The following is a 23,348-nucleotide window of genomic DNA, read 5'->3' as shown; positions in this document are numbered from 1 at the left end:
CAGTGGGCCTATGTTTATGCAGGTTTATGCAGCTAGTTGGCTGTTTGTCAGCAATGCTATCATACAATAAAATAAAAGGCAAAACATTTGCATCATAAAATATTTAAATTAATCCGAAATCCAGACTAAAAGAAAAGGCCTTTTGTCCTTTTGTATTTCATATGGCTCTTTTTTAACTGTTTAGTAAAAGGTTAATAAACGTGGGGCATCCTTAGTCATGGCTTTATGAAAAAGTAGTGACCAGGTGCCAGGCTGTAAGCATCCAAGGGGAAGCTACAAATTTGCAAACAATGTGCCGAAATATACGGAAAAATTTCTAGTCCAAATGAAAGGGGAAAAAAAAGGAAAAAACGAGAAAATCTTGAACATCAAACTCTTGAAAAGAGAACAAACAAACAAAAAACAGTAGCTGATATCCCTACATAGTTTACTTTCAAATTACATAGGGTTGAGCAGGGAACATACTTGACACATTTAAGATCACATCACCCTGTCTTTCCCCAACCCTCTTCATTATATGTTTTAGCTCATCACTCCTTTGACTCATCCTTCCTCTGCCAGTGGCCACGAGGGTGTTTTTTCCCCTCTGTGGGGCTGCTTCCCGGGGAAGGGAGGTAGCACAGGGACAATAGCAGCCACCCAATTAAAGCTGTGTTGGCCTCGCAATTCCTCAAGGTACTGCCATGTGACAGTTTAATTAACCAAGCCCCTTATCTTAATTTAGCAGGATCAAAAAGTAACAAACTGAGGTTATCTTAGAAAAACACTCCCAGTCACCATTCTCACATACTCTCCAAGACACACATGCACGCGTTCTCTCTCTCAATCTCCGTCACAGTGAGAAAACTATGGTACAGTGCCACACGTGTACCAGAGATATTTGATGAATTAATACAGCTAGCTCGTACTGCCATTCACACAGATACCACAAAGTGCTATTTATGACGCAAATGCTTTAACGCTTATTTATTACAGCTGCAGGGGTCAGCCTAATGACAGGGACATACTTGCACACACTGGCGTGTGTGTGTGTGTGGGTTCAGACGTGTTGTAGCAGGGTTTGTGTTTACATTGACAGGTTTTTCTTTTGAATTTCAAAAGGTGGATCAGGGACTGCAGGAGGCCAGGCACCATGCTACTTAAGCCAATCTCCCACAGAGCCGGCCTGCTGTCCCGCCCCTTTTCATCCATCCACGCATCCATCCATCCATGAGCTGCTTCTTCTAATCATCTGACCACTTATCAGCTGGTTGCCATGTTTCTTCCTTCGATCATAATCGCCCTCTTTTTTTTAGATTTTTATTCTTTCAATTAAGGCTGGGAGATATGGAGAAAATTTATATCACTATATTTTTTGCAAATACCTCAGTAATGCTATTGTGACTATTGATGCTATTGAAATTTAATCATCAGTAATGTTGATGTCTAAGTGGATTAAGTGTAGGGCTGCAACATAATTTTCTCAATTAATTATTTAGTTATTAAAAAAAATGTCAGAAAACAGTGAAAAACATTGATACATGTTTCCCAGAGCCCAAGATAATGTCATAAAATGTGTTGTTTTGTCTATAATCCCAAGATATGCAGTTTAATATTATAGAGGAAAGAAAACAGAAAATATTCACATTTAAGAAACTGGAATCAGAGAATTCTTACTTTATTTTCTCAAAAATAATTCTCAAACTGATTGATTGATTGTCAAATTAGTTGGCAATTTATTTAATAGTTGAGCCTACTCGATTAATTGTTCCATCTACAGTCATGACAAATAATAGAGTAATCTCTTAAGTAAAAAAACAAAAAAACTATTTTTTTACAATTTCAATTTAATATTGTTTTATTGCCGAGCCCTACTGACAATCAACTTATTTGAGTTTGTACTTATTTAATACACCGTACTTTGCTCTATATACTCTTTTCTATACCCAATTTGTCTTCTATTCTGACAGTTCTGATCATCCAAATCCACTGTAATTGTATAAACCATATCCCTTCTCTTTGTTGTAGCGTTTCCTCTTCTTGAAACACTCCATTATCTATAGCACTGCAGGCAGTGGATGAAAGGACATTACTAGTTATGGTTGAGCAGAGAAGAAGTCCTGATGCCTTGGACAGGCCGGGCCCATTTATCTCTCTGGTTCCTGATGCAGTGTAACATGGGGGAAACAATGCCCCAGGGCACCACAAATATTCATTCACATCAGCAAAGGAAACAGCCTGGACAAAGCGGCCCCTTCGCCTGTGTCTTCCTGATTCAGTGCTGAATTCACTGTCTAGGGAAACTTTTTTACCAGGCATTCATTTTCACATAATCAAAGCTGAACAATTTCCCCCTGTTTGTAGCTGCCTGCGTGGAATTGATCAAACAATCATGCCACTTGGAGTTTTTGTAATTAATAATGTTGCTGTGTCCAATATGGCATTACTGGGCACAATATTTGTGAAACCACAGCATTGTGTGATCCAAAACTCGAGGAAGATAATCAAAAAAAAAAAATTAATATAACTACACATTTACAGATGCCGCTTTTCCGCTCAGTCTCGGTTTGTAAATAATTGCACATTGTCAGTAGCAAAGATGCCTCTTGTATCAAGCGCAAAGGACAGAGAATGGTTCACGGCTATTGAGTCGCACAAAATATGAAAAGTGTGCCACCCAGTTTGCTAATTCAAAAAACTGTTTTGGTATTGAAAAATGTCAGTAAAACGTAGAGATAACACACACACACACACACACACACACACACTACAATAATTAATTAAGCAAGCGGCGGAAGTGAAAGTGAAATACGTTTGGTGGGATCAGACAGAGTCGTGTGAATAAAAGATCGGTGCCAGCCTTGATTTCACCTCCCACAATATAGTTATCAGCTGATGAGAGAATCAGCTCCTCTAATTGTGAGAAAAGGCTACAGGTGTGAATTTGTCAGATGCAATATATCAGTGTTCAAAAGTAAAAGACTCGTCTCTCCATCTGTCTCTCTATAATGAAGTCTAATGTTTGATATCATATTTTAGATGTAAATTCAGGTAAGGGTAAAGCAAAAAGTAACATATTGAAAATACAAAATGTGCCAATGAATTCACAGGGAGCATTTGGTATAACACCCAATTTACAGCGTTTTACTGTAAAGAAGAACATGTAAAAACACTGTATAGACGTTCAATATACATAGCTTTAAAGGGATACATACTATTTACTGGATCTAGGGCTGTTGCTCAAACTACATATTGTACTTCTGTATTTTGATATGCACAGCACCACCATGGACACAAAGAGAATAGAAGCGGATCGAGAGAGAGATCCGTCCCCTCATTTTTATCAAACTTAGACTTAACTCCAATCAAAATGCAGAGCTGATCACATATAAAACAAGATTGTGTTACTGCATTCATTTCTTGCCTAAATTATTTCCAGAAGCATATTTTAGCTTACACCTGAAATGTAGTTCACGTTTGTTTGTTAGCAGCTGCTTGCCATATTGTTATATGTCAAAGCTTGCGTTATGTCATCCCACTAGCTGGAGTGTTTGTTTTGTTTTGGCTTCCGCATTTTGTCAGCTGAAGGTTTTCTACCTCTTGAGCAATGCCACAACCCTTTACTTCTGTTTTCTATGGCCATGTAGCACCAGTCTCAAAAGTATTTGCATTTTTCTACTGCATAAACAGCAAAAAAAAACAAACAAACAAAACAAACATCTATCCAGCAGTGAAAAACTTCTTTAGTCTTTACTTCAACCTCGAAATATACAACTAAACCAAAAAGTGTTACAAATATTTATCTTACATTTCATTTTCTGTAGTCTTTGTAATGTGCCCTTTATTTTATGGACTCTTGCCGTATTAGTTTCTTGTTGTCTGCAAGAGATCTAACTAAAAACAGAAACTACAGATGGCAGAACTACCTCGACTGTAATAAAGGCTATTAACAGAAGTCCGTCAAGGAGGGTAAACTACCGTTAATCTTTTTTTTCTATAATTATTCAACCAATCTTTTGCAAATAAGGACATATACCGATTAACTGACAATAAAAATCTTATTTCAATTCAATATATAATGATTTGAGTGAAGTACACAACAAGAAGCTTTTTGTATTTAATTTTAAATTGACTGAAACTCACAAGGATCCACTGTTTGTTTGTTTGTTTTTAAGTGAAACTGCTTCAACAATCATCAAGTTTGCCACCAATGACATTTTCAGGTTACTTACATTAGTGCTGGAAGAGATGATGGTGTCTATGACTGAAAAATGATAGGTAGGAAGTAAAAGAGGCTATCAAAGCATATGTGCAAGAGTGTGGTTTATGTCTCAAATTACATCCAACGCACACACACACACACACACACACACACACACAGACACACACACTTACACAAGCACACGCATGCACAAATGCCCGGCTGTCCGTGGACAGAGGACAGATGGCTGCTGAGTGGCTCTGGTCCAGGAAGTGACGACGTTCTGTATCATTATAATCTGCTCCGTAGTATCCTCCCTACTGCTGTGCTGGACAACATGTTTCACCCGCTGAGAGCAGATACTGGAACAGCTCCTCTGCTGCTCCGTCACACATACTCTTAGAGAGGTACTGTGACAACAAACTAACTTAAGAGCTTCTTCATTTAACCCCTCAGAAAGCTGGGCATTTCACATGCTGCGACTGCTGTGATTTTCTTGACGCCGCACAGAAATGTAGACAAGGACAGTGCAAATGTACAGCAGCAGCCTGTTCCAAGACGTATCCACTCAGACTTGTACAAATCAGTCTTGAATTGACGTTATTTCTGTTAGTCAGTCTGTGCATCTAACCAACAAGCACCAGGCTGCACCACACTGATTCTAAGCCTGTTTTTACTCACTTGGTTGCACCTATAAGCTGAAAAACTGCAGCTTCACTCTCTGCACTCTTCATCTTCATCATTACTCTCTGTATCCTTCCATCTTACATTATCTTAGCATCAAAAGTAAGGATAACATCCTAATTGTGTTCATTGTAATGACAAATTTAACTCAGCTTTTCAGTGAGAAGCCCATGCCTGGAAACAACGGCAACAAAATAAAAAACGTAGGCTGCAATGCCGTTGGGGTGTTAATGTTAATTAATTTCTTTTATAGCACAGACACCAAATCTATTATTGTTGCTCATGTGATTACAAAGGGAACAACTGGGAGCAGAAACATGTCTGCCGTAATGATGGAGCTGATAAAACACCGGATTATCTCTCTTGCTGTTGCTTTGGGGAATATATCTTACACATGTGGAAGAACAAGTTTGGCAGGTTTTATTTCCTGTGTGAAAACATACACTCTGGAAGAAAAGGCAGGTTAAAAGTGTGTTTACAGCAAGCAAGTCTGTGTGCATGTGTGAACTATAAACATGAAATATGCAAACTAATCAAACCGCCCACAGTCGTCTCACTTTCGGAGTTCCATTACACACAAATGAGGCATTGAGGGAAATGCATTCAAATTAATCTGCAGGTGAAGCTTATGACAAAGACGTCTCCATGTATGCATGTATGTGCTTCTGAGTTAGCTGCTAACAAGAGTCTAAAAAATCCTGGACACAGAAATGGCGAAAAACGGTTTACCAGTCTGACTCCACAATGCAGTACTACACAGTTCTCAGTCTTTTCACATATTTTCCAACGAGTAGGCTTTTTTCTAAAATCTATATTGTGTTCAGAGAGAAAACTCTGATTTTCCTTTGTCAGACTTTCATACTGTGCATGTAAAATCTGCTTTCCAGAGAATGACAAAAAATACAAACACACACACACACAAAAAAACCCAAAAACCTAGAATATCACTGAGGGTTTACTGGCCCTAACAGTGGATGGAACTTTAACAATATGGTTGAAGAGTGATTAACTTTAAATCTCCATGACTCTGGACTAATCCTCATACTCAGTGCGCCTACATTCCCAAATAGGTCTTGAATAACGTTTCCACAGCATTTAATGGCTTTGTGTGTTTTTTCAATATGACTGAACACACACTTGGATTAATACCCAGTAATGTTCTCATTACAGAGCAGTGTGAGAAGAGAGGGCTGGGCAGCCGTGAGCATTTAGGGGCACCGGCCCTTATTTGAAGGGGCCAGAGAAAAGCACTCTCATTGGGATTTAACAGTTTTTTTTTCAAGATGAGAAGTCCAATCATGCTATGATGAGAGGCTGTAATGGTGCTTAGAGTGAAATAAGACATATTTTTACTCATTGCTTCCATAAACATGCCATAATTATTCACTGCGGCGACCAGGGTGAGGGGATAATGCCAGAGATTTATAGCCCAAGTGGTTAAGAGTCCAAGATATTCATCAATCCTCCCCAACACTGTGGTGTCACAGTGCTTGAGATAGGCTTCACTGACTGAATGAGGATCAGGGGGTGAGCCACCATGCAGGCGGGCTGAGGTTTAGAGGTGGAAATCACACCCCACAGCCAGCCCGGCCCCAATATCACACACGCTAAGCACAAGAGGAAGGACACAAGAATGGACATTACCCTTCCTGAACCATAATCATAACAATGGAATTTAATAAAACTTCGTGTATTAAAGAAAATAGACTAATCCCTATAAATCTTCCATAATGAGAGAGAAGAAATCCTAAGACTGTGATATTTCCCCTCCCTTCACCCCACAAGATTTTAGGCTTTCCACAGGATTCCACTAGCTTAGCCGCAAATCGCCTCACTGCTGTGCGATACCACCATATCCGCTAAGAATGGGGTGAGCACACGATCTGGCACACATGCACGGGCACACAAACACACACTCACAAATCTTATTTGACTTTGTGTGATGCATCCTGGAGAGGTCCAGATTGCTGATGGTTCTCAATCTCCTCACCAGGAAAGTAGCTGGTGATGTTGCCATGAATCAGGCTATCAGCCCAGCCAGGGACAGGCCACGGAGGGCTGAGAAGATGAGGAGCAGGAAAAAGATGAAAGGCTCAGAGACAAATCCTCTCTGTCCAATGGCTCGCACAAACCGTAACAAGAAACATGAGCATCTGGCTGCTGTTTTCAGATGTTGCTTGCTTTTCTAATCTACTCCCCAAGGTCATGCTACAGCGTTTTACATCATTCCTTTCAGGTTTGATATTAAAACACTACAAATACTTCATGAAGAGAAGCCAAATATATCCTGTTTGTTTTTAATAATGATGACAAACAGTGAGCATGCAGCTATGAGAGAGTTGACTACAGTGACGCACGTACATGTCTCCACCGGAACAACGGTTGTAAACACACTCTGATGGCCTTAATTAATCATGTTTAAACAGACAGATGTGATAGCATCACATGAAACCATGACTCCTCCATATGCTACCTGTTTGGAGTAATGTTTGTAAACTAACTAATTACAATGCTCCTCAAATGAAGCCTCTCTCTCAGCAGATGTTTGTCCATTAACCTGCAGAACAATTACTTTAACACTGTGTGTGGAATAGCACTTTAACGATGCCCCCTCTGCACTGGAGAGTACACCCTGATGGAGACTTTAGCTGATTACGCAAGCTTGGTAACAGAAAATTTTATGTAAAAATTAAAGGCTCAGCTTCCACTTGCAGAAAAGTTCTGGCTGTGATGATTTATGGGGGAATAAAAGCACTTTTTTAAATACAAATTTATATCACTGAGAAATTATTGTGTTGTATTTGTTGTTGTTATAGATTATATACATTTATAAAGGACTAAGAGTTCCTTTTGCATTATTGCAGTAAAGCCTCTTGATCTAAGGGTATAAGAGATATATCATACATCATAATATCATAAGCTGTTGGCAAATATCACAGCTATTGATGGTAAAGAAAAATGAAAATCTTTGTCTTTTCTCATGTCACTGATCCAGCTTTTTTTAGACGACCATAACGGCATTAATGGTTGCTTTTTTCATCCGATGAATAAATGTCTAAAAGCCACTTTGCCCAAAAGATGTGACTGAGTCACGTTCTGGCTGTGCTGTGGCTCCGTCACATGTCCATTTTGGATCCAAGGCCCACTGGAAATGATACAAAAGCAGTGCGTCTTCAAGCAGCCTGTCTTTGAGCAGCCAGATTTAGTGTTGCTTTGTTCATTTCAGATTCAATTGTGCTGCGAAACTTCGTGTTTCTCTCTTTCTCCCTGTCGGTCTCCGTCCTTCTCTGACTTCAGCCGAAAACTCAATATTCTAAACAATAATTTAAGAGGGAAGCGAACTCACGTAGAAATTACTATTTTAACACAAAGAAAGACATAAACTTATTCATCAAATGGTGATAAATCATCATTTACATAATTACAACAGCCATCACTTTTTTAGGATTTCTTTTGAAAGCTCAGAAACAACTTAAACTATCCGAGTGACTAAAATACATCTTTCACACACAGTGCCAGACTTTTTATTCAGTGCCCTGAGCAAGCCCCCAACCCCCCCAAAAATGATTAAAATTAAAATTATTGTATTTATTAAAAACAAGCGCTCATCTGAAAGTAACGCAATTAAAAAAACTAACAAAAGCTAAAAAACAAAAAAATTCTTACATTATGTCCAAAATTCAAATTTTGTCCTCTTATTTTTATTTATATTGATTATTTGATATGGTTTATGCCTTTTTATTTTCTCTTACACTATTTCTTTGCACATACACTCCACTCCATCCACTCCACCATATACCTTATGTTCTTTTTTTTTTTTTTTTAACATATTTTTCGGGGTTTGGAGTGGCACCCTAGACCACCAATGTTGCCTTTGGGAAGATCCACCACTATTTATCCACTAATAATATTGTTTTGGTTTAATTGGTGTACAGTTTTACATATAAAAGGTATATCTGGTCCACCATTATAAAAGCATTTGATATTTTATACATTATAAATATAAACACCGCCAAATGACACACACATGCATTAGCAAATGCAACATGAATTGTATTGTTTATCAGCTGTACTGGCCTAAGTACACTCTTTGTGACAAAAATGACATGCATGCAAATGCTGAGATTAAAACCGAGTGATCATGCTGCATTTTGAATAAAAATTCAGAATTATTTGAATCATATGGGTAATACACATCTACCCGCCGCATGTAAACGTGTCTGCATTTATCTGTCCATGAAATATGAATGCTGTTGAATGGAATGCCCTTTTCCAGCAGTCAGATAAAGGTTTATTGAAGGCCAAAGTGAGCAGGATAGAGGTTGCCATGGCTGCAAGTGTGAAAAGGGCATCTGATCTGACTTCTGACCAGTCAATTAATCACGGAATTGCATTTTCTTTTTCATCAAAGGTTCGCTCATGCTTTAAAATTAATTGCTGCAAATAAAAAGAAAGGGAAAAATAGGAACGATGGAGATTGAGGGAACTTGAAACACTTTGGAAAAGTACAGTAATGCTAGAGTCTTAAGATTAAGACTGCCACGAGGGAAGATGGGTGAATATTTAAGATGGATTAACGTCTGAATATTTAGTTTGCTTAGTCTCAGTGTGGACTGGTGGAGAAACTTATTATTCCAGAAAACAACATGTAAAGACTTCATTTTCTTGTGATTTTACAGATGGACAACTATAAAGCCGTGACCTCTTTTTGCTTGTAAGTGTCACAATGAGAACTTAAAAATCCATTACATGGAATTGCTTTTTAAAAGATATACTAGGTTTATTGTTATGGGTATTGTATTTAATTGAAAATGCTAATAATGAGAATAATAATGGTGGTGAAATCTAACAGCACTAGGCTATATCCAAAGGAATAAATAGGCTCTTATGGGCTCTCATTGTTCCCAGCAGCATACGCATATAAAATATTAACAGTAAGTTATCCTGTGATAACTAGATAGATATTTGACATCACACAAACAATACTGTACAGTAACTAATTGCTAAAATTTCAATTTATAGGCATCAGAAATAAATTCAACACACAACAGCTCTGCCGTGGCTTTAGATAGCTTTAACTGAAAGAGTCATGTTGAACTAAAGAATTTAGGATTTTGATTTTCTTTTAAGTTTTTGAGATTGTATAAAAAGAGTTATAAGTCTGCAAGTGCTTCATAAAGACATGAAGGTCCACACTATGCCAAAACGTCAATCAAACATTAGGCTATCAGTTTGTCACTGTCTATATGTCACCAAAATCAGCTTTTTAAGTTATCCTGCCACCAAAGAGACATTGATAATTGGATATTAGGGAGTGAATGAGGCATTGCCTCTGTGCCGAATCTAGGTTTTCTTAAAACTGCTGTTTCATGTGATGTCGGAAGGCCGGAGTTTTGTAGTTGGGAAGTCGTTCTTTCAACCTTTTTGTATTCATGAGCTTTGAAGTCGTATAGTGGGAACAACATGGACGCTGCAAAGAAAATGGGTTGCATTTTAATGCTATGAGCGTTTAAACGCTCATTGATAGACGTCGATAGCTATTTTCAGATTATTATTTTTTAATTTTTTTTTATATACTTTAAAGTGGGCGTGCTAATATTTTATTTTTATAAAGTCTAGGCCACTCTACATTGGCAGCACTTAACATTAATACCATATTACACTTTACATCTGATCAAAAATTTATATCTAATACGTAAATAAATGAAAGTTTCTGACCATTGACCAAATGCTGACTTTTGCCGCTATGTTTATGCATTTATGACATCAATTCAGCAACTCATGTTATAAAATTATTCCAGAGTTGCTGAGTTGTTTTACTGACATGAGAGGCTATTCATGGGAATTTTCCAAGTGGGTAAATGTCATTTCCATTATTGTGACATTACATGAACGCAGTGTACATCAATGGCGGCCTCTAGCTAGCCAGTTCCTATCAGACCTGATGCACAGTGAGGTGCTGTACAGTAAACACAAACCTATAAACTAATAAGTGTAACCTGTCAAAAATATTTTCGGCTGATGTCCCTGTTTGATATATAAATTATACATGTATCCAAGTTCTGAGAACTCACTGACATCCTCTGCTCTATAACTTATTAATCACCAACAGAGAACACAAGCGTCATATAAACACAGTGTCTGGTGAGTAACAATTAAATATACAACATCATCATTTATTTGTGTACAGTATACATGCCTGTGTGTGTTTTTACATCTTTGTTTGGGTGTGTATGCGCCAAAAGTTTGTGTGAGAGTAATTGACAAAGCATGACATTTTCCTTATTTAAGCTATTTAGGAGCTGAGGGACGTTGTGGGGGCGAGGATTTCTATAACCCTGCCACAAATACCGGGGAAATGCCAATGTCATTGCCTTCTACTGCGCTGTCATAGAAACACATCTCATGCTGTCTTTCCTCACTGTATCCACCATGCTGTCCTTGTGGTATCACCCCACCCACCCCCCCTCCTCTGTCCCACTCATGCCTCACTTTTAAAACAAGGCAGGCGGCTTGATTATCACGCTCCAATCGCAGCTAATTAGGACAGGTCAGCTGGTACAGTCAAACAGTATCCCTGTCAAACAGCGTCCCTCCACGGTCGTCCTCCTCCCCCCTTCTTCATCATCCCTCTCTCTCCATTTCCTCGGACAGCCCTATCAGTGGGAAACATCTCCCTACACCACTGCCGCCTGTCTGTTCGTGATAGCGACTATGGCAGTCATCTCCACAGAGGCGAGCGATGTGCTGCCAGCCACTCCGCCGGAGCCAGACGAGCCTGTATCAACGTCTGCTGCAGGCACGCTGGAGCATCAATTAATCGCCGTTTAAAACTGGCAAAAAAATGCATTTGATATACTTAAGCTTAATTAATACTTTGCTACCAATTTTGCAGGGCTAATTAATCAATTTGAGACTGGTCCCCAGTGCGAAGATGTCCAGATTATGTTGTCAGGGGAGGGAAACACACTGAACATCTGAGAAGAAGATGAATTACAAGCACGGAAATTGGGAGTTCTGTTTGTCCTACTGATGCCTTTAACCACAATAAAAAGAGAGAAACTGAGGGGAAAGAGGTAGAAGTAAGAAAAAAAGGATGGCAAAATCAAAATAAGACACAATTGTTTGTACATTGTAGGCTACAACCTGGTGACTATAAGGGCCAAGAACTGAAACAGGGTTGGGGATTGATTGGGACTTGAACTACATGCTTTGTGCACTTGTAGTTCTATTTATACTGAGCCAGTGAATGAGGCCGCAGAGTCCTGGCAGGCAAGCAGAGAGCTACAGAGAGTAATTGGGAGGGCTATGCTTGGAGAGAAACGGAGGACTTAAGATGGGATGAAGGAGGGAAGGAGGGGTGATAGAGAGAGACCTATGAAGTAGATGCTAAGTGCTGAGATGTGAAGAAAATAAGCCTGCAGGAAATCGACCCCAGGGAGAGTGACCAATGACAAGCTCCTGTTTCCTTTTTTTTTTTTTTATTCCTCCCATCTGATAATAGACATACCTGTGTGTGTACATTTCAAGTCCATGCATGCAGAGAGCTTTATTTAACCCTTTGAAACCTAAGCAAATCAGTTTGATTTCTTTCAAACATGGAAAAAAGGCAATGAGCACCGAAAGAACTAACTAGGGACAGGAGTTGGAAACTAGCAATTGCTATAATCTCTATATGTGAAACATCAGTTACTACAACTTGTTTCCCTGAGGCGGAAGTTGTACAATGTTTATTCACAAATCTGCCTATCAAATAAACTATATAAATAAATAAAATAACCAAAAACAGAAAAAACTGTAAAGTACATAAAATTAATTGAAATTAGTAAGAAATAAATGAATAAATAATATATATACTTATACATACATATATGTATATGTACAATGATGAAAAAGAAAGTTTTAAAAAAGGGAATAAACCCCTGGAAAGGGCTTACAAAATTAGAATAATTCTGTAACCTAATTTCAAATAAAAAATTATGATAATTATGTATACAGTTTTTCCCTAGCTTTTTTAAAGTAATTTTCTAAATCTACTAATTTCTTGCAATTCGTGCAGCATTTCTTACCAAGTTGCTAATTTTTCCCATATCTTGGAAACACCAGTTTTCTCAAGGCCCAAATCAGTTTTAAATACTTGTGATAGGCACCTGACAGCAAAACCGGGAAAGTGACGTCTCTCCAGGTTTCAAAGGCCTAAACCACAGATATCACTGCCTGAAAGGAGAGCAGCACATCATAATTCCTTTACCAGCTTTCTCATTTTTTCTCTCTACTAAGCCTCATTAATTAGCCATAAAATTACTATAATAAATTACCTGTACATGAGCTGTACTGTTTAAGACAAAGCAGCAGATGGGACTACTCCTGAGCTTAGGCGCAAGGTGACCGTCTTACGATTCATCTTAAACAGCGGGAAGACATAAAACATGAAAGCAGACCTTCCTGAGCAGATGTAATTTGCAAAAGATCACACCATAATATTGTTTCCTCGTGTAAGTATTAACTCAAAGTGAGGCATAATTTGCTGCTTTGGAGGTGTTTTAATAAAGATGCACTGGAAAGCTGCCAGAGCGCTGTTCGCCACCCCTCACTCCTCATCATTGCTCTTGCACCATGCCTGGACCTCCTGCCCCTGCCCTCCCCCCCACATCTTAGCCGAGCCCACATGTTATTGGCTAAACACAGCCAGCTGCAGCCAGTTAACTGTCTAATCTCACATCAATCGATTCCCCCCAAACAAGGAGGGGTGGAGATGTGAAACGAAAATTCGCGGAGCGGGGGTGAAAGCACAGCGGAGTGTGACAATAAATGGGAGAGCAGAAGCAGTGGTGAGTGAGAAACAGGTTGCAGCCTGAGTTTCAAGCACTGTGCTGTTTGGTTGCGACAAATTTGGGAAAAGGATACTGATCGAAGACAACACACAGAAAACAGAAAGGTGGACGGACAGGCTGTGATTGGCACTATCAGGCAACAACAATGTTGCACTGGGACATTTTTTTACCGACTGACTACTGCCCAAAACACTCTTGGCTGCGTTTGTCATGTGTTCTGTGTGTATAAACGTGATTCTGTCAGTCCCTCATGGACAATTAAATAGGAACATTTTCAAAATGAGAAACATATGGAGCTTTTTAATTGGCCAATTTCTCTTGCCAACGTGTGTGGCTTTTTTTTAATTCTAAAAACCAATGGAAAGGAAATAAAAAGCCATCTAGTCAGACATGCATATTGCAGCACAGAGTGTTGCACAAATTGTCATTGTCCTTCCGCAAAGAGTAAAACAGCCCTTCTGTTCCCTGGATTAATAGCACCATTACACAGAATCCATGTTCAGTATACCGCACTGTACTTCTGGAGCCAGTCACTGAGATACTTCTTAGTGTTGAGACTTTAGTGAATTTGTATTTCTGTGGGAATATCTGTTTTGCTAAGCAGGTAATGGCCCACCAGTAAAGTACAAGACTGGATGAAGCTGCAGTGAGAAATTTACCATACCACCTCCTGTCCCTGTACTTGTTTCTATATAATCTCGGGTTCTTTGCCTCCCCTGACCCTGCACTAATCATGTGAGGTGGCTGGGGTGGGGAGCACTGCAACAACTCATATCTGGGGAGTTATTGTTCTACACATGTCATGTGTAATCTGCCCGACCCACAGCGCTTAGAATAATTATTCATATTTAATCACCACACTACGAAGCTACATCTCCTGCCGCTCACTAAGTCATTTTCCATGTTCCATTATCAAAGTTTCAGAGACGGGTGCTCAGGGAAGGGGGACTAAATGGAGAGGCTGAAGTAGTTGGGCTTATAAAAACATAATGGGCTTGTCTGCTTTGATAAACTGAGGACGTGTATAGAATGTGCATTCGCTCACACCCTTAAATACACACACACACACACACACTAAATGAGAAAAGTGCAGAGAACAAAGTAGAGGAGAATAAAGTAGCCAAGTATAAGTTCAGATTGCGAGCATTCAAGCAAGTCAGGAGCTCAATCGTTAATACAAATAACTACACCAAAATAAAAAAAAAAAAAAGGATTGATAGTTATATGGTTCAAGTGCGTATGGCTCACATCTTTCATTTTTCATGCACTTGGATTTTGAGGGCTCACCTTGCTCCAAAGGTGGTGGTTTCACACCTGTAGCCTTCAACTTGAGGGCCTCCTTTGCAGACATGTCACAGCAGGAGCCTTTGTTGGTGTCCTGGTCGCTGTCAGCTTGGTCACTGTCCCCATGACCACTGTCTCTGAGGCTTGCTCGCTCTGGGTCTTTAAATGTTGAACTACTAGACACATAAACAAACAAAGTAGATTGTTAGTTCACAGTGTTTGAATGAGGATTTTTTAAGACTTTTTTGTCGTTTTAACCATCAGGGGAAGTTTAGCGACAGCATGAAACATTAATGAGCATCCCTGAATGCTTAAAGGTCCCATATTATACTAATTTTCAGGTTCATTTAGGTTCATACTTGTATTATGGGTTACTACTAGAACATGTTTACATGCTTTAATTTTACTAGACTCAGAATTATGCATCAAATCAGATTTGACTGTTCAATATAGTCAACCCCCCCCCAATATAAAGTTTGAACGGACGTTTAGGGAATCGTTTAGTGTGAAAGCGGCATTCACGTTATATAGTAAACAACTACACTTGCCAAGACTAGATAGACTAGATATGCGATAAAAGCCAGAGACTGTGTTGTATTAAGTTGCTGTTTGCTCTAAATTTACCACTTCTCAGCAGAAGAGAGTAGATGTTTCATATCATCTCTTGTCCTCTGTGCTGCTGCCTGCATGTTCACATCTGCTTGTACCAAAGAATAGCAAGAAAGTCAAGAGCGCTCACTCCGCTGCAAAATCTGGGGCCCAAAATATCCCCAGAAGCACACTGCACAACACACTGACAAACAAAACAAAAAACAAAACAACGGCTGACCAACTTGAGGCAATCTTAATTGACTGTTGGTTGTCCGACTGATGATTTGAATCTCCGACTTTCAGGGACAGCCCTAATTTATATAGCACCTACACATGCTTTATAATATAAAAAAAGACATGGAAAACTGATTTTTACAATATGGGACCTTTAAGTACAACATGACAAAAATACAACAAAAAAAATCAAAGATGTCTTCTAAAAATGAAATAAAAAGAAGGCATTCTGTGTGATGGAGTTTTATGTATTATAGAGAACACTGTTAGTGACTACTTTTAAACCTAATTAAATGAACATGCCCTTACTCCTTCTGCTATGACTCAGTACAATTGTCAGTTTAGTAACTGTGGCACTGTGTTGAGACTATTGGCGAAAAGAAAACAAAGGTCTGAGATGTAGTGACGGTTATAGATCCAAAGTCTTACCTTTGAACAAACTGTTGTCTGCTACCCATATAATTAGGCTCAGTGGGGAAATTGTCCGTCTGCAGAGAAGAGAGAGAGAAAGAGAAAAAAGTATGTAGTGGGCTCTACAGGAATGAGTCCTGCTGAGACACAAGATCTCCCAGTGACATATGATTAATTATGCAGAAAAAATGAGGTAGAGGACAGAGAGGACTGTGATCTCTATATAATTTAGGTTTGAGCATTTCATTATCCACATACTATAAAGAGAGAGAGAGCTTAGCATCAAATGTGGCAGACATGATCAATAGCTGCTATAGGACAATAGTCATGATGAGCATAGAAAACTTGTCAGCTAAACATCCCATCACCAAATTAAAGCACTATTTGCACTGAAATTAAAATTCAATTTGCTAGTTCCTTTCAAAACATTTCTGTGAGAAAACCTGAGCTTCAACAGTTTTTGTGTTTCTGCAGAATCTGAGAGATTGTTAGCGAAGAACTGGGACTTGTATGTGTTGAACCATGTGGTGCTTATTCGATATGAGGCTACCTGATCATACACAGGGGGCTTTATCCTACAGAATGTGGATCGATAGAGAAAAACATACACACACAAAGACACACTGATGCACTATAGTCTACAGTCGCACAAAGGAACAGTATGGCCCGTTTGACGAAATACATCAGTATAATGGAATACTGATACAAAGCCTGCACTGCATAAACTGCACAAACACTCCTCAATCCTCTGCACTGTATGCAGTAGTGCATTACAGACTGGATCAATCACGTTGGCACTGGAAAGTACCGTCTCTCTCTCTCTTGTTAATTATATCAAAGGACGGTATATGAGGGTTTTTAATCATGTCGATTGATCTAAAAGGTCACAAAGATCCCAGTTTCTTTCTGGCATTTACAGAAGTGCCTGTCAGCCTTACTAATAATGAAAACAACTAATGTAAAAGCAATCAGGTGTATAAGCCACACAGGTAGAAAGAGACTAATGTGTTTATATTTTGTTAAAATTATTACAGGAATATGTCAAAGTCTCTGCTGGGTAGAGGTAGGAAGGGTAGAAACAAATGGCTTTGAGAAAAAATAGCTTTCCTATTGTTGTAGCAGTATACATCACAGCAACACAAATAATTACCCTATGTAGTCCACAACTCTCTGTCCTGAATTGATAGCAGTAAAATGTCATGTTTAGTGAGTAATGTCTCCTTGTGCCAGGCTTTTTCACATGCACAGCTTGACTCACAGTCGATAGAGTATTTCAATGTCATCCATGCTCTGCGGTGGCTCGGTATGAAAAAATGGTGTGTGAAGGTCAGACAGGCCACCCAGTACTTTGACCTTCCATGCTTTTTCCGACACCTTTATCTCTACCTAAACACTTTATTCCACCTCAGCCTCGCCAAGATTAAAAGAAAACAACCGCAGAATATATCAAAGGTTGGAATCTGACCACGGAGTAAGAAGAGAATGAACGCTTGAAATCATTTGACATTGAAATGATAACAGCCTGAATTTCTCAAAAAGGGGAGATGGAAGTCTTTATATTTGACGTGCCCCTTGTACTTTTATGACCAGGGACTCGTCCTTGGACATACTTTTCAATCAACTCGGCACTTTTGGCACTGAATCCGATCGGGATGAAAGGACATTACATGAACAGAAAAAGGTTTTGCTTGATTGTTAAAGGATTTCATTTACTTTCTGCACCTGTGCACATAGAGCAAATATTGAAATGTACATCACAATAGATTAAAATAGTTTCTCCTTTTTCACTGTAGTTTTTAGAATTAATGAAATGAACTTGAAATGGCAAAGGTCTAGTGTATTTCAACAGAGTGTAAAATTGATATACGCCCCTGACTTCTGTTGCACATTATCCATGACTATTTTTTTAATTTTTCTTTAAAAAAATAAAAAATAAAATAAAAAATCATGAATGTCATTCTTAAGACCTTGGCACACCAAGTCTGTATTTTTCCTTCAAAATTGTTGAAAGTTTAAAAATAAATACAGCATTGTGTCAATCACATTTACACACAAAGCAGCAGTGAAGAAAATTTGGTGTTAGGAGAATGATGTCATAGAGGATGAAGACTGCGCAGAGAGAGAGACAGAGACAGCGACAGTGTGGAGACAGAGAGGGAGGACAGATCAGCACTTTCAGGTAGCCACGGTGCTAAATGTAAGATGCAGGCGATAACCAGGTAGACACCTCCTATGGAGAAAAGCAAGGGAGCAAATGTGTCTTTCCACTTTATCTCGTATTACAAATTTTCGCAATTAACAGAACAATAAAATGCTGAAAAGAGTAGGGCCCGGCAATATATTAATATAAAATAATAAACGAAACATGAAATGCTCACGTCATTAGGCATTTAAAATATCGTCAACCTGATTTTCATTCCAACCAAAGTTTAATGTCTCTGTCTAATGCAAAAGTCCAAGGTCTTCCTGATGTCATATTAACATCTGGTGCCAGCTGGGTACGGTCTTAGATTTTGGATATTGTCATATCCGAGTGTTGTCTTTTCCTGGTTGAAGAGGCTACATTACAGTAAAGTGATGTAATTTCTATTATTTTAGCTGTCCCATTTAGTCATTATATCCACATTACTAATTATCATTTATCTAAAATCTCATTGCATCAATTGTGTGAAGGCACCAGTCGTCAACCCGACCATCAGTAACAATCATCTCAGTATCAACATCGAGGTAGTCGGTCAAAAATGTCATGAGATTTAGGTGTTTCCTAAGGTGTCCATCCATATTGTTTTTCTGTTAACAGAGTGAGAAATAAGTCATATGGTAGAAGGTTGACCCCTCTTAGTTTATGGGTGGGATGGGTGGGTTGTTTTTATTTTTTCTTCACTGTTGTTGTTGTGGTTTTTTGGATGCTGCATGTACTACAATGTATTCTGAAGACCATAGTATGTTTGTTTAATTTGAATATGAGAAAATAAAAATTGCCAGTCATAAAAAAATGTCATGAGATTTGATATTCTCCATGCTACCCAGCCCTAATATAAAGTTGCATATGATCTACATCCGTCTACCTCACCTCCATCCCCGTCCAAGCCAATAAAAAGCACATTATGCCACTTCATAGAAACCTCTTTCCTGCCAATTTGAGTCCAGGCTGATCTTAAGCCTCCATCTCTTCCTGTCTGTCCATAACTGCCCTGCCCTCTCACTACAATGGGCCACTTTCCAATTAATGGATCGATAATGGCCAGTATGGGCTGCTTTGTACTTAGCCAGTCAGAGCCCACAATGAATACAGGATAATTTGGGGAGGCGGGGGATGATAAAAACTGGCTAGATGTCCGGCAGTTTTATTATCATTATCAGACACTGAATTATACAGTACATAAATTAATTTAGCATCGCAAGTATCATTGAGTATTTCATGTTGCATGCTTGCTCTTCTCGCCTTCTAATTTCCCCTTGTGGGACTTCTTAAAATGGACTGAACTGAAATGCACTAAAGTGAATTGAATTGAGCTGAACTAAACTGACCTAAATTGAATGGACCCAAACTGCAGCATCTGTATATTTGGCCTTTAAGGTTGTAAATTCTCACTGCTTATGGACCTAAAAGTTGAGATTTTGACCGTAAAGGGTTCAGAGACGCACCCAACCTATTGAACAGAAGATGAATCCAGCAGTTCTGGGTTAATGCACTTTGTGTAGATATCAACAGAGGTCACTTTTACTGGTTGTGTGGATGAGACTTGCAAAAGCCTGTTGTTGAATTGCACTAAATGATATGTTGTATCAAGTCCATGCAGCAAGGCCACAAAGGTCAGAGGGATACTGAGTACAGTGAGGCTGAGTAAGTGTAAAAAGCTGCACTCTATTCTGTATTCCCACTGAGACCCTAAGACTGACCGAGCAGACAGCGTGCCGATTGAGACAAATGGGACGAGCATATTGGAGTGCTATTCTGCTCTCAGGCCTTGTTGGTGCATTTTGGGGCACTGTCCGTTTCTTCAGGGCTGTGTTTGTGTGTATCTGTACCTGTGTGTGTGTGTGTATGTTTGATATCTTGGGTAGGGGTGGTGAAAGAGGACAAATTGCAGCTTCTCTTTCACACATCATTGGACAGCTCTCCTTTATTCACAGGAACAAGAGTACACCCTCCTCCCTCTACCTACCCTGCTAGGTATGATACATGCATTTGTCCTTTGCTGTCTTCCAAAAACACATATAGCACTTACTCTGTGTGTATGTGTGTGAGTGCAGGTGTTTCTCCATGTCAGTGAATGTGAGTGGTGTGTTTGGGATGTTCCTTGGCACAGCTGTCTTATAAAAGGTAGTGACCATGTGCCAGTTCATAACCAGGATGTATCCAAGAGGAAGCTATGAAAATCATGGACACAGGGCCAAAATATATGCAAGTATGGGGAGACGAAACACCGAGTGGACAAAGCTGGGCTTTCACTTTTGCTGATGACACCGTTTACAACCACAAGCTGACAATTTCCACTAGGGGTCGACAGATATTGGTTTATCAGATATCACCGATAATTAGTAGTTAAAGAGATGGATAACTGATACTTGTAACTGATATGCATTTACAATAAAAATTAAAATCTTTCTGTCAATATTTTCATTTCGGAATATAACACTTTGTTTAAAATGCCTTTAGTGAAATGTTTAATCAAAGCTGAAACTTTCAACGTAAATACAGCAAGTTCCCATCAACTTTTTTTTATAAGGTCGTAAAAATGTAAAACAAATAAATAAAAACAGCTTCCTGAGGTTTTACAAAGTAAAAGTTCATCTTTTCAAATTCATCCTTTGCACTTTTTAATTATTTAAATTAATAGGCATTCATTAAATGAAACACCACGCGCAATACAGATAATCAGCAAAATGCCAAATATCGGCCACAGTAATCGGTCAGGCTGATGATCTGTCAACCCTTCATTTTCACGTGGTACAACTTCAGGCGAAAAATATCTGGACTGCAGTTCTCGATTTCATAAACTATATCTCTGTTGTGTATGTGTGTTACATTACCACCAAGGAAACTTTAGATTATTCCTCTTGGAAAACTGTCAAAGCAGCTCAGCAACAGCCAAATGGTGAGGAAGTGTGGGTGAAGGATAAAACAGGAAGAAATTGAGCTCAGAGGAAGGAACTGGTGAGGGGGGGGGTTCAGGAAATAAAAGAGGAAAACAGAAAAGTGAGCGAAACGACAAAGTGAGAAAATGATAAAGGAAGTAAGGGGGAAAGGGGCGGAGAAACTAGACAATAATTAGACTGCATTGATTACCTAGTGGCTGAGGAGCAATTGTAAGTGATCAAATCTAATTAGCTGGTCCTATACATCTTCCTGGAGATAACAGACCAATCAATCAATGGGCTTAAGTGAACTTAAAGCCATCACAGTCTACTGCCTGCTAAATATCTTCCACTATCTTCCAAATAACTTACAAGAGGTCAGATCCAAATGAATTTCTGAGAAGGAAGGAAGTGCCGCTGCTGCCGGTAAATAGAGACTAGACAGATTTCAACCACAGTTAGGTCTTATCAGTCCAGATGGACACATTGTTAATGATTCTAGACAGTGCTTAATCATAAATGACTCTTTAAAAGAAGACATCTTACACAATTAAAGGGCCAGTGTGTAGGATTAAGGGGTATCTATTGGCAGAGGTAGTATATAATGTTCATAATTATGTTTTCATTAGTGTATAATCACCTGAAAATAAGAATTGTTGTGTTTTCTTACCCTTGAATGAGCTGTTTATTTCTACAGTCACCCAAAGTGGACAAATCAAACACTGGCTACCATAGCTCTCCTACATGCTTGGTCCATCAACACATTCTCAATCCTAATTTAACAAATATTAACCTTTCATCAGTGGCCCATCACATCAAAAAAGGGACACTCGAGATAACCCCCTCCTGCATCAATTTGGGATGTTCACGAACGCCATAGCAGTTTACACTTCTTACATGCATCATTTCTTTTCAACTTGTATGTACAGTTTTTGCTTAATAAATGCAATGTAGGTAAAAAAAAAATCCTTTTTAAGTTTACTTCCTTAGGTTTAGGCAACAAAAGCATGTGATTAGGTTTAGAATTTAAAAAAAACCATCATGGTTTGACTTAAGATAAGGACGCCTGTTACTAACTTAATATGACAAAATCCATTAGCATAGTATTGGACTAGTACACCATGTCGTTATTAAAACATCTATGAATCTTTCAAGCTCACACTGGACACAAACAGCAGTCTCTGGGGTGAAAGTCTAGAATTTGTTTGACCCATCCACCACCCTTACCGCCCGCCCTGTGAGGACTTTCTTGCTCTTTATACTATGGTTGTTGCCTGGAGCATCAACAAATGCCGCTGCCCAGATCATCTTGTTCCGCTGCTAAGGAGTGCCTCTGTGTGTTGGTGTTTGACACCAAAAGGCCACTGACCAAGTGTCCATCAGAATTTGACAAGTTGGGAGTGAGACTGCCCTGGACACATGGGAGCAATTTCTCTTCCACAACCTCACTGCTAGATGCCATTAAATCCTACATACTAAACCATCCATATTGATATTCAGAGTGAGTGTTTTCTCTGTTGAAAAATCTTCTTTTGTCATTTTGATGGTGTGCTGCACATGGACTTTCTTTGTCTTTTATCAAAAATATTTTTTTTTAAAAAGCAAGCCATTGGTGACAATTATCATGTGTGATAATTTGTAACACAGCATTTGTACATTATTTGCAAATTATCCAACAAGGAAAGATGTTGAAAACAGGTAAGAAAAACAGTGCAACCTGTGCACTAATTCTTCCAAAAAATGATTCTGAAATATGTCCACCTACTGTAAGCATAACAAACTAAAATGAAAAATGAGCTCTGTAATACTCTACTGCTGGTTGCAATTTTGCCAGATGTCAGCAACACTCAAACACAACCTCTAGTATAATTCAAAAGTGCCCCAGTGAGCTGTGTTGTGGATAAATGTACGAAATAGTAGTTAAAATGGCATCTCCTGGGTGTGAACAAGTGCAGCTGTATAAATGACATGAGGCACAGGCTGAATTTGGGCACATATGCTATTGTTAAAGTTAAGAAAAAGACTTAAAAATGTTTCTTTTTCAGTGC

At 38.9% G+C, this 23,348-nt stretch overlaps 1 protein-coding gene across 3 annotated transcripts in view; it reads right to left on the bottom strand.

The window, feature by feature from the left end:
- The window catches only part of pcdh17 (protocadherin 17), a 73,448-nt gene that overhangs the window by 29,083 nt on the left and 21,017 nt on the right, over positions 1-23,348 (bottom strand). For 2 of the 3 annotated variants that reach the window (XM_042492722.1, XM_042492739.1), the window contains exons 3-4: positions 16,237-16,295; positions 14,986-15,158 (exon numbers count right to left, since the gene is read on the bottom strand). In XM_042492722.1, the coding sequence (XP_042348656.1) occupies positions 14,986-15,158; positions 16,237-16,295 (232 nt within the window). The remainder of the gene's footprint in view (positions 1-14,985; positions 15,159-16,236; positions 16,296-23,348) is intronic. The other variant, XM_042492732.1, reaches the window with a different exon arrangement.

Source organism: Plectropomus leopardus, chromosome 1 (assembly GCF_008729295.1).
Source record: "Plectropomus leopardus isolate mb chromosome 1, YSFRI_Pleo_2.0, whole genome shotgun sequence".
Classification (NCBI taxonomy): Eukaryota; Metazoa; Chordata; class Actinopteri; order Perciformes; family Serranidae; genus Plectropomus; species Plectropomus leopardus.
This window is presented reverse-complemented; position numbering and strand designations above follow the sequence as displayed.